At 42.4% G+C, this 15,596-nt stretch overlaps 1 protein-coding gene across 2 annotated transcripts in view; it reads left to right on the forward strand.

Moving 5' to 3' along the window:
- Window positions 1-15,596, forward strand: part of USP32 (ubiquitin specific peptidase 32) — a 781,032-nt gene that overhangs the window by 750,963 nt on the left and 14,473 nt on the right. For both annotated transcript variants that reach the window (XM_082245728.1, XM_082245729.1), the window contains 2 exons: window positions 1,806-2,094; window positions 6,512-6,933. In XM_082245728.1, coding sequence (XP_082101854.1) covers window positions 1,806-2,094; window positions 6,512-6,933 — 711 coding nt within the window. The remainder of the gene's footprint in view (window positions 1-1,805; window positions 2,095-6,511; window positions 6,934-15,596) is intronic.

Genomic DNA, 15,596 nt, shown 5'->3' on the forward strand with positions numbered 1-15,596 from the left:
ATTTCTTCTGATCATCCTTGAGATGGTTCTACACCTTCATTTGAGTCCAGCTGTGTTTGATTATACTGATTGGACTTGATTAGGAAAGCCACACACCTGTCTATATAAGACCTTCCAGATCACAATGCATGTCAGAGCAAATGAGAATCATGAGGTCAAAGGAACTGCCTGAAGAGCTCAGAGACAGAATTGTGGCAAGGCACAGATCTGGCCAAGGTTACAAAAAGATTTCTGCTGCACTTAAGGTTCCTAAGAGCACAGTGGCCTCCATAATCCTCAAATGGAAGACGTTTGGGACGACCAGAACCCTTCCTAGAGCTGGCCGTCCGGCCAAACTGAGCTATCGGGAGAGAAGAGCCTTGGTGAGAGAGGTAAAGAAGAACCCAAAGATCACTGTGGCTGAGCTCCAGAGATGCAGTCAGGAGATGGGAGAAAGTTGTAGAAAGTCAACCATCACTGCAGCCCTCCACCAGTCGGGGCTTTATGGCAGAGTGGCCCGACGGAAGCCTCTCCTCAGTGTAAGACACATGAAAGCCCGCATGGAGTTTGCTAAAAAAAACACCTGAAGGACTCCAAGATGGTGAGAAATAAGATTCTCTGGTCTGATGAGACCAAAATAGAACTTTTTGGCCTTAATTCTAAGCGGTATGTGTGGAGAAAACCAGGCACTGCTCATAACCTGTCCAATACAGTCCCAACAGTGAAGCATGGTGGTGGCAGCATCATGCTGTGGGGGTGTTTTTCAGCTGCAGGGACAGGATGACTGGTTGCAATCGAGGGAAAGATGAATGTGGCCAAGTACAGGGATATCCTGGACAAAAACCTTCTCCAGAGTGCTCTGGACCTCAGACTGGGCCGAAGGTTTACCTTCCAACAAGACAATGACCCTAAGCACACAGCTAAAATAACGAAGGAGTGGCTTCACAACAACTCCGTGACTGTTCTTGAATGGCCCAGCCAGAGCCCTGACTTAAACCCAATTGAGCATCTCTGGAGAGACCTAAAAATGGCTGTCCACCAACGTTTACCATCCAACCTGACCGAACTGGAGAGGATCTGCAAGGAGGAATGGCAGAGGATCCCCAAATCCTGGTGTGAAAGACTTGTTGCATCTTTCCCAAAAAGACTCCTGGCTGTATTAGATCAAAAGGGGGCTTCTACTAAATGCTGAGCAAAGGGTCTGAATACTTAGGACCATGTGATATTTCAGTTTTTCTTTTTTAATAAATCTGCAACAATGTCAACAATTCTGTGTTTTTCTGTCAGTATGGGGTGCTATGTGTACATTCATGAGGAAGAAGAATGAACCTAAATGATTTTAGCATATGGCTGCAATATAACAAAGAGTGAAAAATTTAAGGGGGTCTGAATACTTTCCGTACCCACTGTATCTATGGCCTCACGCACATGGCTGGTTTGGCCCATGTGCATAGAATCGCAACATTTTTGAATATCTGAAAGGCAGAGGTGTGCAGCTCTGCTGCCAGCAGCCTTTTTTTTTTATGACAGGCTAAAATAGAAAATGGCTGCACTCTGTACAAGCAGTACTTGTGTTTAGGGTTATATGAATTCCTACTGTATTAATGTGTATTGTACTTGTTCTACCTTCAAGTTGTAAAGTGCTGCATAAATTGTTGGTGCTGTATAAATCCTATAATAATAATAATATGTATTGCTTATGCTTTTTTTTTTTTTTTGCTTGATTTATCCCAAATGTGTACTATAAATGGCCTTCTCATCATATTAAAGATTTAGTTTGGATCGATTTGTGGTAATTTTTAATTCAAAGCATTTCTCAATCTCAGATTATCCATTTGAAGCGTTTCCAGTTTGTTAATGGCCGCTGGATAAAGTCTCAAAAAATTGTAAAATTTCCAAGAGAAAAGTTTGATCCAAGTGCTTTTTTGGTACCTCGAGGACCGACACAGTACCAGAAAAAGAGAGCCAAACTTCAGGTTGATGACCAGGCTGAGCTACACTTGACACACGGTGACCAGAAGAAAATGGAATTGATGAACTCTGTTGCTGGAGATGTAGATACTGTCAGTAAAGTACAACCAGCCATCAGTTCTTCTGTAGCGAATAGTAGTAAAGGTACAATTATTTATTCCTATTATTTTATTGTTAGAATATGTTGTCACCTTAGTATAAAATTATTGTACTAGCATTGAAGGCCTGCCTTAGTGTTCTGGCTGTATAGTCCACCTGCAGCTATATAAACTTAGATTCTATCTGAATGTCATGCTTTAGATCTTCATTAGAATGAGTGCCTGAACAACAATCTCCGATTCAGAATAATTTAATAATCCCAAAAAGAAATTATTAAGATATTGTTCCATTCAATGACTACAGCATAAAATCACAATACCAAATAGAAACGACTAAATTAATGCTATACTGTAAAAAATTAATAAAATACCGTCCTATTAAAACACTACATAGAACAAATAACACCGATTAAAAAATAATGGAAAATCAAACTACCAAAATGCAAATATTACACCACGTTCTCCAACATTACCCAAAATTCATTACACTTAGTTAACCTAATTCCAACATAATATAAAAAAGACATAAACGTCCACGATTGAACATACCTTGGACAAAATTCTCTTCTGTAACACTGTTGTTAAAGACTCCAACTCCAATCCAACAACATCATTGGCCTGCCTTTGTCCAGCAGATGTTAAAATACCTTAGCCTCCTCAAAAAAAAGTTTGCGCTCTGGCCCTTCCTATAGAGCACTTGCTCCAGTCCAGCTTATAGAGTGAGAGAATATGTAGATAATCTAACCCCAGGTATTTATGCAGATACTTGTGTAGCACTCTCCTCTTGAGGACTGCTGGATATTACACTTTCGGGTCCCTCTGGGTTACCGTTAGAAATACTGGCATTTACAATTTAACACTTTACTTCTTGGCTCAGTCAATGATCAGTCCACGGGTATGTAGTTGTTTTTGGTGTTTTATTTAAATTAGGGATAGGAAAAGGGAATAGTGCAAATTAACTATTCACAAGATGGAGGACTTCTAATTCTCGATACAGCCAGGCTGTTAATTTACCTGGCCACTTAGGGGAATTTGGGGTTAAGTCTCTATCCAGATGACTTGATCTAAATTCTCTTCAGGACAATCTCCTAGCATTCTCTTTCTCGACCACTGACACCGGTCCTCTGGCTATCCTTATCTGGGGTGGCCCCCCTCAGGTCAGGCCCCTAGACACAATCCCCTGTACTCACGATACTGTTTTTCTAGGTTCTCCAGTGTCTCCCCCTTAGTCAGCTCGCCTGGACCTCTGGGTTCAGCTCCGTTCCTCTGGCCCTCAGGATGACCTCCTGATGCCACGTGCCACTGCTACAGAGGAGGAGGCAGCTGCCACCTTCCGTCTGGTACTCTGATCACCAGCCAAAGACCCCGCAGCACATGTGATCCTGGCTTTTATACAGTATCCCAGAATTCACAGAGATAGCCAGTCTCTACCAATCACCAGGACTGTTTTAAAGCCTATGTATCCATTGTTCAGGTTTCCTCCCACTGTCCAACATGTCTCCCTATTGGACCAGTGTGAAACACTCTCTAAACCCAATGAATAACATACTAAGCACACTGAGCAGAACTAACTCGCAGATCCTGCCTCTCTGTTAGGCAGAAAGCAATATAGATTTGCCTGCTGCTCCTCTGATAGGCAAACAAAAAACTACACTCCCTCACTAGCACCTACCTAGGGGGGTGCTACATTTGTGTTAGTGATATATTTATTCTGTGTTACAAAAGGATTTGTCGTTTTTTTTTTCTTGGGGGGGGGGGGGGGGGTAGTGTTTTTTTTTTTTTTCGGATACTGGGAATACTGAGTTGGGGTATTATATAGGATTTGAAGCTGTTTTTCACTGCTTAGTCTGCAGTCTGTACATTTCACTGTAGGGACTAATGCTTTCTCAATAGATAATTCTCTTAAGGGGTCCATTCTTAGCTCAAAATTCATTTAGATATATATGTTGGTGGTCAAGAGGGTACATGCACAAACTGTTGTGAATTAAAGCCCAACTGAACTTTTAAGTTTAATCCGCTAAATACATTCCTGAAGCATCAAAACAAAAGGGATTCAATGTATTCCAGATCATTTTCTTTCTAAATCGGTTACAACCTGAATATGCAAGGCTTTCTCCAACCGACTCCTTCAGAGTTGGAACCCTTGCTTTCTGTGGGCAAGCAATGGTCTATAATTCTGCAATCAGCAAGCTCTCGCTCTATGCTAATTGGAGAGCTGTGGCTCATATTCAGTAGGTGTAAATCTGAAAAAAGATCACTGCTTTTCCACAGGGAACAAGAGTCCCACTTTGGATCTGCTGACAGGAGGCTGGCTTTTGTACTCAGTCTGTGATTGCTTTTTAAAGAAACCTGGAGTTTATATAGCGAATTTAGATAGGCCTTTTTTTTAGGTTAACTGTAGGGCTCATTTACACTTCCGCTTCAACATACACTAAAGTGCCTACCGCTTCAACATGCTTTTTTGACATGTTTTTGATGCTTCAATACTGCTTCGTTGGTTCTTCAATGATGCTACATTGGTGCTTCAATGATGCTACAAAGATGCTACATTGATGCTTCAATGATGCTTCGATTATGCTTTTTTGAAGCTTTAATGAAGCTTTGCAAATGCCCTGTGTATGTGTGATCATATCTTATACCTGCAATTTCACCAAAACAAAGCAAAGGTAATGCTGAATAAAAGCCTCTCTAATGATTCAGGTGTTTCAAGCGAGCTTTGTAATAGACTTCTATGGAGGCTTTGAAGACACTGAAGTACCACTAAAGCGACATGGGGTATCATTTTTGAAGCGACGTAAACACAAAATGTGAACAGGACTGTAAGCTAACCATTTTATTTAGTGACAGGTGCTTTGATTGGCATTCTGAGTGCTTTAAAAAAGCATGTCCAATGCCATGTTTTGAAGCAAGTGTAAACAAGCCCATTTTAAAGTCAATGAAAGCACCTGCCACTAAATAAAATGGCTAGCTTACAGTCCTGTTCACATGTTCTTTGCTTCGATTCAAAAAATGATATCCCATGTCGCTTTAGTGGTGCATCAAAGCGTCTTCGAAGCCTCCAAAGAAGTCTGTGACAAAGCTTGCTTAAAGCACCTGAAGCTTTTGAGAGGCTTTAATTCAGCTTTAGATTCGCTTTGTTTTGGAGAAATTGCAGGTATGAGATATCCACACACACACATCTGCCAGGCTTCAATAAAGCTTCAAAAAAGCATCATCGAAGCACCACTGAAGCACTGCAGAACATCAGAAAAAGCCTTTTGTAGTGGTAGAGGCTTCAATGTGTGTTGAAGTCGAAGCAAGTGTAAATGAGCCGTAACCATTATGGCATGTGTGTGTATATGTGTGTGTATGTATGTGTGTGTATGTATGTGTGTATATATATATCTCACTCTGTATTTCCCTGTCAGCAACCAGTCAGTGTTTCCCATTCATGGTTTTACCTACCTTTTATAAAAGGAAAGGAAGAAGCTGAATGTTTGCTAGTATATTTGTTTGTTTATTATTTTTTATTACGGGTACTTATATAGCACTGTCAATTTATGTAGCGCTTTACATATTTATTATATATTCACATCAGTCCCTGCCCTCAAGGAGCTTACAATCTAAGATCCCTAAGGCTGCATTCACATGTCAGCGTATGATCGCGGGCAGAACCACCGCGGTTCCGCCCGCGATTCGGAGATTTATTGCAAATCGCGGGACGCCTAGCGTTGCCCGTTGATTTGCAATAGCCCCCCAAACGCCGAGCGATGTTGCCGCGATTTCCGCCCGCCGAATCGCGGCAACATCGCGCAAACAAAATCGCGGGACGCAATACGCTCCAAAAAAGTACAAGAGCTTCTTTGGAGCATATTGCGTCCCGCGATTTTGTTTGCGCGATGTTGCCGTGATTCGGCGGGCGTAAATCGCGGCAACATCGCTCGGCGTTTGGGGGGCTATTGCAAATCAAAGGGCAACGCTAGGCATCCCGCGATTTGCAATAAATCTCCGAATCGCGGGCGGAACCGCGGCGGTTCTGCCCGCGATCATACGCTGACATGTGAATGCAGCCTAACTCACAGTCATACAGACACATACTAGGGCCAATTTAGACAGGAGACAACCTACCAGCATGTCTTTGGAGTGTGGGAGGAAACTGGAGTACCTGGAGGAAACCAACACAGGGAGAACAAACTGACGACCCTAGTGCTGCTAGGCGGAAGCTCTAACCACTTAGCAACTATGCTGCCCATAAACCTATGGCTAAGCTGCTAATGTGAATGCAGTAAAGGCATATTGCGACTTCTAAATGAATGTGATTTATTTTACCTGCTCTGTATAGGAACAGATCACGTTTTTTTCTGTCTTTTGCTAATACATACTTTTAATAACTAGTTGTAATGTGCATTATTAACCATTTTAGGTAACTTGTAATGCCTAAATGTTTAGTTTGGATAGTGATTTAAAATGTACTTCTTTTACAGCATCTCCATCCCAAAAAAGGAAAGTGTCTTCAAATTCCTCAAGTAAAAATAACAGCCCCAACCATAGTCCTAGATCCCTTGGGAGAGGTAAAGGCCGTCTACGTTTACCTCAGCTTGGAGGCAAGAAACTTTCAAGCAGCAAAGAGAATTTGGATCAAAGCAAAGAAAATGGCACAGATAGTGAGTCAAGAGAGACTGTGGATCAGGTAGACTCAAATAAAGGGCATGTTTTAAGTGGAAGTCAAACTGAATTAGCCATCAGTCAGGACTGTGAGATGGCTTTAACCAATGGACTGATTTATGAGCAGAACACATGCAGCAATGGTCAGCTTGATAACCACATGGCTGAAGAGGAGGACATCACTGATGACCAAAGAGAAGACATCTGCTGTCAGCCTATTTATAATCTTTATGCAATTTCGGTAAGCTAAGGTCTTTAAATGGAATACGGCGCAAAATTTCAAAATTTTTGCATGTGTATCACTTTGAATTTTCTGTAAATGTAAGCCTGTCATAACCTAAACTTGTGATGGGAGTATGCAGTTGCAATGGGTTTTTCAAAACTCCAGCTTGAAGCAGAAAGTTTATATTTGCATTTAGAGCTAAGTTTGGGGTTGTATAGATTAGGAGGGAAATGGTATATACAGGTCTTTTCTAACCCCTGCGTTAAAACTTCGTATGTTGCCCTTGCCATTTTTATTTATAACAGAATTACGTCTTTTTTTTTTTTTTTATTGCTAATGGGTTTAGGCGGGTCAGAAGAAATATTTTAAGACAGTCAAGTAAAGACTGTAAACTGTACTATGTTACTTTAGAAAATAGGATATGTAGAGAAAATAGGATATGTTGCAGGTGATGCATAGTCTTCACACTGGTATCACTGTACATTAGCTTGAAAAATAGAACCATTCCATAAAATTAAAATAAAAGGAGAGATTATTCACCAAAGAAATTGGGTCATGATTGAAGTTGACATATGCACTAATAGGCACCATTTATTAAAAAATAAGGTGTCAGTTAAGTTTGGGATGGAAGATCCACTATAAGTCTGAATTTAGCTTATCTATTATTATAAGACTGGATTCACCAGTTCAAGAGTATGTTACCCCAACATGTAATATTCCTGATATGTGCCTGATGTACAATGTACAACATATACATATCTATACCCTGTTCTCTTTGCATTGCTTCCTTTGTGTGAAATACCTAGTGATACTACCGGCCAGCTTTCCTATTTATTTATGAGAGCACATCTATCCCAGCATGATCAGTTTTCTGGCTGTGCTGGGAGAGCAGCCTGCCAGTCCTCCAACTGTCATATTTGTACTAACACACCTTCCTGCATAGCTCTTCACTGGGAGGATCAGAGTACTCCACTCCACACCCACCTCTTTAAGCCCCTTATGCAGCTGAGTACATAGGTTATGTAGTTCACTTATCAAAAAAAAAAAAAGGCATTATGTTTTATATATATTTACAGTACTGTGCAAAAGTTTTAGGCAGGTGTGAAGAAATGCTGTCAAGTAAGAATACTTTAAATATATACTTTTTTAATGTTTTTATTTATTAATTTACATAATTCAAAGTTAAAGAATAGAAGAAGAATCTAAAACAAATCCATATGTGGTGTGAGTACTCTGGCTTCAAACCAGCATTGATTATTTTAGGTATACTTGCACACAGTTTTTGAAGGAACTTGGCAGGTAGGTTTGAGAACTAACCACAGATCTTTTGTGGATGTACAGTGCATCCGGAAAGTATTCACAGCTCTTCACTTTTTCCTAATTTTGTTATGTTACAGCCTTATTTTAAAATGTAATAAATTCATTATTTTCCTCAAAGTACCCCATAATGACATCCTGAAAAAAGTTTGTTTGAAATCTTTGCAAATTTATTAGAAAATATTATTATAAAATAAAAACAAAAAAAAAATCACATGTTCATAAGTATTCACAGCCTTTTCTCAATACTTTGAAGCACCATTGGCACCAATTACATCCTCAAGTCATTTTTAGTATGATGCTACAAGCTTGGCTCACCTATTTTTTGGCAGTTTCTCCCATTCTTCTTTGCAGGACCTCTCAAGCTCCATCAGGTTGGATAGGGAGTGTCGGTTGACAGCCATTTTCAGATCTCTCTCCAGAGATGTTCAATCAGGTTTAAGTCTGGGCTCTGGCTGGGCCACTCAAGGACATTCACAGAGTTGCCCCATAACCAATGTTCCCTTTAAGGTGCACACATGTGCGGACGCGCAGTGTCATTGACGGTCCCGCGCAAGCACAGCTGCAGATCGCGCAGCCGCAGACGTGGCGGCCGGGGAGCAGAGCATGCCCCCCGAGAGCACGCCCATTGTGTGACAATAGCGAATGAAAACTCGCTATTGTCACACGGATCCTCCTCCTGGCCAATCAGGGAGTGGGTCCTCCCGCTTCCTCATTGGCCGAAAGGCCAACCCCATGTCATTGGGCGAGGAGGAGGCGCCGGGAGGACTGAGGAGACGCGGGAAGCCGGGGATTGAACTGAAGAGAAGCTGCTGTGACCGTGAGGTAAGTGCACGGACGGGAGGAGGACGGGAGGAGACGCGGGGAGTCGGGACTGAAGAGAAGCTGTCGTCAGGTAAGTGCACTGGTCTCGCGGGGGGAACGATGGCATCCCTGCATTGAAAGGTGGCACACTGGCATCTCTACATTGATTGGGGACAATGCTGTGGCACTCTGCATTGATTGGGGACAATGCTGTGGCACTCTGCATTGATTGGGGACAATGCTGTGGCACACTGCATTGATTGGGGGCAATGCTGTGGCACTCTGCATTGATTGGGGGCAATGCTGTGGCACTCTGCATTGATTGGGGGCAATGCGGTGGCACTCTGCATTGATTGGGGGCAATGCTGTGGCACTCTGCATTGATTGGGGCCAATGCTGTGGCACTCTGCATTGATTGGGGGCAATGCTGTGGAACTCTGCATTGATTGGGGGCAATGCTGTGGCACTCTGCATTGATTGGGGGCAATGCTGTGGCACTCTGCATTGATTGGGGGCAATGCTGTGGCACTCTGCATTGATTGGAGGCAATGCTGTGGGCACTCTGCATTGATTGGGGATAATGCTGTGGCACTCTGCATTGATTGGGGCCAATGCTGTGGCACTTTGCATTGATTGGGGGCAATGCTGTGGAACTCTGCATTGATTGGGGGCAATGCTGTGGCACTCTGCATTGATTGGGGACAATGCTGTGGCACTCTGCATTGATTGGGGGCAATGCTGTGGAACTCTGCATTGATTGGGGGCAATGCTGTGGCACTCTGCATTGATTGGGGGCAATGCTGTGGCACTCTGCATTGATTGGGGGCAATGCTGTGGTCACTCTGCATTGATTGGGGACAATGCTGTGGCACTCTGCATTGATTGGGGGCAATGCTGTGGGCACTCTGCATTGATTGGGGGCAATGCTGTGGGCATTCTGCATTGATTTGGGGCATGCTGGTCACTCTGCATTGACGTTCACCCCCCCCCCCCCCCCCCCCCCAGCGGGCCACAGAATAATGATCAAACGTTGACCGGTCCGCGGCGATAAAAAGGTTGGGGAGCACTGCGCTCAGAAATTTTTTTGCTATTGTCATTTATTTGCTCAGCACAGTAAACATTGGGATTGGGAACATTGCCCATAACCACTCATTTGTCATCTTGGCTGTGTTCTTAGGGTCATTGTCCTGTTGGAAGATTACCCTTGGCCCCAGTCTGAGGTCCAGAATTATGTTTCTCCTGATCTGAGAGTCCTTCAGGTGCCTTTTTGGCAAACTCCAGGCAGGCTGTTATGTGCATAATACTGAGGAGTGGCTTCCGTCTGGCCACTTTACCATACAGGCCTGATTAGTGGAGTGCTTCAGAAATAGTTGTTCCTCTGGAAGTATCTCCTCTCTTCACGGGAAAATGCTGGAGCTTGTCAGAGTGACCATTGGGTTCTTGGTTACTTCCCTGACTAAAGCCCTTCTCCCCCGATCGCTCAGTTTGGCTGGGCGGTCTGCTCCAGGAAGAGTCCTGGTGGTTCCAAACTTCTTTCTTTACGGATGATGGAGGCCACTGTGCTAATTGGGACCTTCAATGCTCCAGAAATATTTCTGTACCCTTCCCTAGATCTGTGCCTCAATACAATCCTGTCTCGGAGGTCTACAGACAATTCCTTGGACTTAAGGACTTGGTTTATGCTCTGACATGCACTGTTAACTGTGGGACCTTATATGCCTTTCAAAATCATGTCCAGTTAACTTAATTTACCACAGGTGGTCTCCAATCGATTTGTAGAAACATCTCAAAGATATTTAGTGGAAACAGGATGCACCTGAGCTCCATGTTGAGTGTCATGGCAAAGGCTGTGAATGCCTTTGTTCATGTGATTTTTTTATTTTGAATGAATTAGCAAAGATTTTATACAAACTTTTTTCACATTGTCATTATGGGGTATCGTTTGCAGAATTTTTAGCAAAATAATGAATTTAATCTATTTTGTAATAGGGCTGTAACATAACAAAATGTAAAAAAAAAAAAAGTGAAAGCGCTGTGAATACTTTCCAGATGCACTGTAGGCTTGGGCTGCCTCAAATTCTTCTGTCTCTTCATGTAATCATGTGGGGGCCAAACCAGCATGTCCAGGACTCCTTGTTTTTCTTTACATTGAAAATAGTTCTTAATGACTGGATATATGTTTGGGGGTCATTGACCTGCTGCAGAATACATTTGGGTACAATCACTCTATCTATCTACTGCCCAGAAACGTCTGGACAGCAGTGGTCATCATAGAAGAATTGCAGCCAAAAAGCCATATCTCTGACGTAGAAAGCAAAGTGACTCATCTATGCACAAAAACATAGGAACTTGGGTGCAGAAAGTTGGTAGCAGGTGCTCTGGACTGATGAGTCGAAATTTGAAATATTTGGCTGCAGTAGCAGGCAGTTTGTTTGCTAAAGAGGGGTGCAATAGTAAGTGTCTGCAGGAAGCATTGAAGCATGGCAAGGTTGCTTGCAAGTTTGGGCCTGCATTTCTGCAAATAAAGTTGGAGATTTGGTCAGGTTCAACGGTTTCTTCAATGCTGAGACTTGGACCCAAATGTATTCTGCAGCAGGACAGAGATCCCAAACATATAACCAATGTCATTGATAACTATTTTCAGCATAAAGAGTCCTAGAAGTGATGGTTTGACCCCCACAGAGCCATGATCTCAAAATCACCAAGGCTGTCTGGTATTACAAGAAGAGACAGAAGGCTTTAGGACAGCCTACATCCACAGAAGATCTGTGGTTAGTTCTCCAAGATGTTTGGAACAACCCACCTGCTGAGTAACTTCAAAAACTGGGAGCAAGTGTACCTAGAAGAAATTATGCTGTTTTGAAGGCAAAGGGTGGTCACGCCAAATATTGATTTGATTTGGATTACTCTTCTGTTCGTTTATTTTCCATTTTGTTATTTGACAAAAAAAAACTATTAACACTTCTCTTCATGAAAGCATTCTTAATTTACAGCATTTTTTCACTGCACAGCACTCTATATACTCCAACGTTTTGTGTTTAATTTCTATTTTAAACTGTATGGGTTGTTTTACAAGGTAAGGATTCACATATACTTTGATGATGGTCAAAACAGCTTGGAATGTGTGAAGTTGAGTTTCTTAGTCCTGGGTCATAAACCTAACAAGTAAAATAATTATTTATGTAAATTTTACAGACTTGCTTACTCCATTTCAGGGACTATGCAAGATGTTTAAAAGTTTATTGTAACATTTAAAATAACCAAATCAAGAGTATTAGAGTGGAAGCCCTAGCAATCTCTTAATTGAATTCTTCTTTAATTTGCTGCCTTTTGGTCTGTTAAGTATAGGACAATAAAATGCAGCGCTAATGTTAAGATGAAAATGAAGATAAAGTCCACAATGTAAGGTCAGTCCATGTTCGTTAGCACCACGGTGTATAAAGATGAAGAGTCACGTGGGCAATCAGAGTAGCCTACACCTCCACCACATGCAGTAATACGCCTCTTACCAGATCCAATTGACCACTGCTCTCACAGTGATCCAGATAGCCATACACAGCTCCCAAAGGATAGACCCCACTGAAGGGCAATTGTACGGTCTCAAAATCCTCCCAGAAGCAACGGACCTTAATCCCTGTGGGCTTCAAAAGTGGATGTATAATGCCAAAATGAAATAATAAGAGGACCAATGGTGCAGTACTTCAAGCCAGGACTTTTAAATAAAAGATTTTATTGCACTCACCACAAAGTAGATACAATGTGCAGATAGCAAGCAGTACCGTTTAAAACCGCTATACAGCCGCGAGGCTCCTTCCGGCTTGTGATGTTAGGTTGATGGCAGACTCCGCCTATATGTTTCGCAATATGTCGCGTCATCGGACAGGAGTGGTCTGCCATACACCAAAACGTCATTTATATACACACGCTCCACAGGAAGCACAGGGCCGGATGGCCAATACAAAGGCACGATCCACGAGCAAAAGAACTGGAACTGCGCCCCCTGGACCGCAAAGCATAACCAATGGAGCGCAAACCTGAACAAAACATCCTGGAAGCTACATTATATAATAGAAGAAAGCTGATTGAAAACACAATTCAAAAGTGGAATAGACAAAAACGAGGGTCCAGAGGCTGTAGGCGGCTCAGGTCAAAAAAGAAGACGGGTGTGACGGACCAGGGTCTTTTTAACCTGAGCGGCACTTGCTTGAGTGATGAGGAGAAATTCGTGTTAAATACTGGTATGAAATTTGTTACACCTCGCAATTTGAACAAATTTGATGTCTTTGTAGACGTCCATAAATATATTAGAAAGTTGAATGTACAGAGGTATATTACATCGAATCCAGTGAGGAGCATTATCCCCAACTCAGAGGGGATTAGACACTCAACGCTGGCTAACGCATCCCTCTTTAACCCACCAGGGAATCTTCCCCCTTCTCTTAACGTTTTCATAGAAGTGGTCCTGACTGACCTGGAAAGAGTCAATTGCAGGAAAGTATATACGGACCCTAGATTTAAAATAGGGATGGATTCCCTAAAAGGTCGCAATGACATAGTGGTCAGTCCTGCGGATAAGGGCAGAGGGGTTGCTATATTGAGCCGGGCCGATTATTATACAGAGATGTCTAAGATTTTATCCGATACGGACACGTATCGTTTATTATCTGATGATCAACAGTATACAAAAGGGAACTGACCAGGCTGGTGGAGGTGGGATATCAACAGCGAATTCTGAATAAAAAGGAAAAAGTGTATCTTATTCCAGTGGCACCACGCATTCCTGTTCTATATTATTTACCCAAGGTACATAAGGACCCCCTCCACCCTCCTGGTCGCCCTATAATAAGTGGAATAAACTCCCAGGGTGGTTCGTTACATTGATAATTACCTTCAACCACCTGTGGCAACCATGCCTTCTTATATCAAGGATACGACACAGGTAGTAAGAACACTAGAAGCCTTCAGGTGGCAAGAAGGTTACCTCTTGGTGACAGCCGATGTCGCATCCTTGTATACGATTATTTCTCACAATCACGAACGACATGCTGTGGAATATTTTCTACATAAGGATGCCTTCTTACCCAGTATGCAACAGGAGTTAATCCTGGACCTCCTTGACTATGCCATAAGCCCCAACTTTTTCTGGTTCAGGGGCTCCCATTACGTCCAGTGTAGGGGTGTGGCCTTGGGGGCTAAATATGCCCCCTCTATGGCCAACCTCTTCATGGCGGAAGGGGGAGGAGCAAGTTATTTACACTCAGGATGTTCCAGAACTGCTCTATTGGGGTCGCTATATAGACAAAGTACTGGTGATTTGGGGTGGCGATAGGGACTCTTTGGAGTCCTTTTTCTCCACTTTAAATAATAATGATAGGGGCATATCGTTGAAGTATGATGTGAGTAGCAAAGAAATCAATTTTTTGGATCTAAAGATTAGGATTCAAGAGAATAAGATTGTGACCTCTACTTTTTTCAAAGACACCGACCGTAATGGTTACATTAATCTTGGTAGTTGTCATCATAAACCTTGGCTCAAAGGGGTACCAAAGAGCCAATTTCGGAAGTTAAGGAGGAATTTTACTCTAGTACAAGACTATTTGAAAAAAGCAGAGGTCTTAAAGGAATGGTTCTTGGATAAGGGCTATAGTTCTGACGAACTGGACTCCACTATCAGAACCGTGGCCAATATGGACAGGGACATCATTTTGAATCCTGCTGGGGGTGTCTCTCAAACCGATCAGCCGAATGTTTCGATGGACAAATTTTCATCTCTGTTTGCTTTCTTTACCACATATTCGTCACAACATTATGTCATTAGGAGGATTCTATCTAAACACTGGGACATTCTTAAGAGTGACAGAATATTGGGGCCTATTATACCTGACACCCCCTCTGTCATCTATAGGGGTGCCCCCCCTCTCAGGTTACAAACAGCTCCCAACGTGTTAGAACCCCCCCCCCCCCCCCAGAAAACCTTCCTTTTTCTTTGAGAGGGTTTTTTTCCTTGTAGGAAATGTGGGGTATGCTCTATTAATTCCCTTAGGAACAGGAGTTATACCCACTTTTCTTCAAATGTCACTAATACTTCTTATGACATTTCCTGCTTTGCCACTTGCTCAACCAGGAATGTTGTCTACATGATAACTTGCCCTTGTGGCCTCCACTATGTTGGACGGACCATAAGGGAGTTCAAGGTTAGGATGAATGAGCACATCAACAAAATTCGTAAGGGTTACCCCAAGCATAACCTTTTCAAACACTACGATCAACATCATGGCAGGAACCCTTCTTGAACATCCTTTATGGTGATTGACCAGTTCAAGGCAAACTGGAGGGGTAGCCATGTGCGTAGGGGCATTTCACAACTTGAGACCAAGTGGATTTATCAGGTAAAATGCTTTAGACCCCTGTGCCTTAATGTAGACTTAGACATCCTAAGTCAATTCCTTTATTAATAACAGCTGATTTGGTTGTGATTAGCTTTGTATTTCCCTCATTTATGTATAAAATGTTTTACTTTTTCCCTCCCTGATTTATTAATGTATATGTTAATATTTTTA

The sequence above is a fragment of the Pelophylax lessonae genome (assembly GCF_965119305.1).
Source record: "Pelophylax lessonae genome assembly, chromosome: 2".
NCBI lineage: Eukaryota > Metazoa > Chordata > Amphibia > Anura > Ranidae > Pelophylax > Pelophylax lessonae.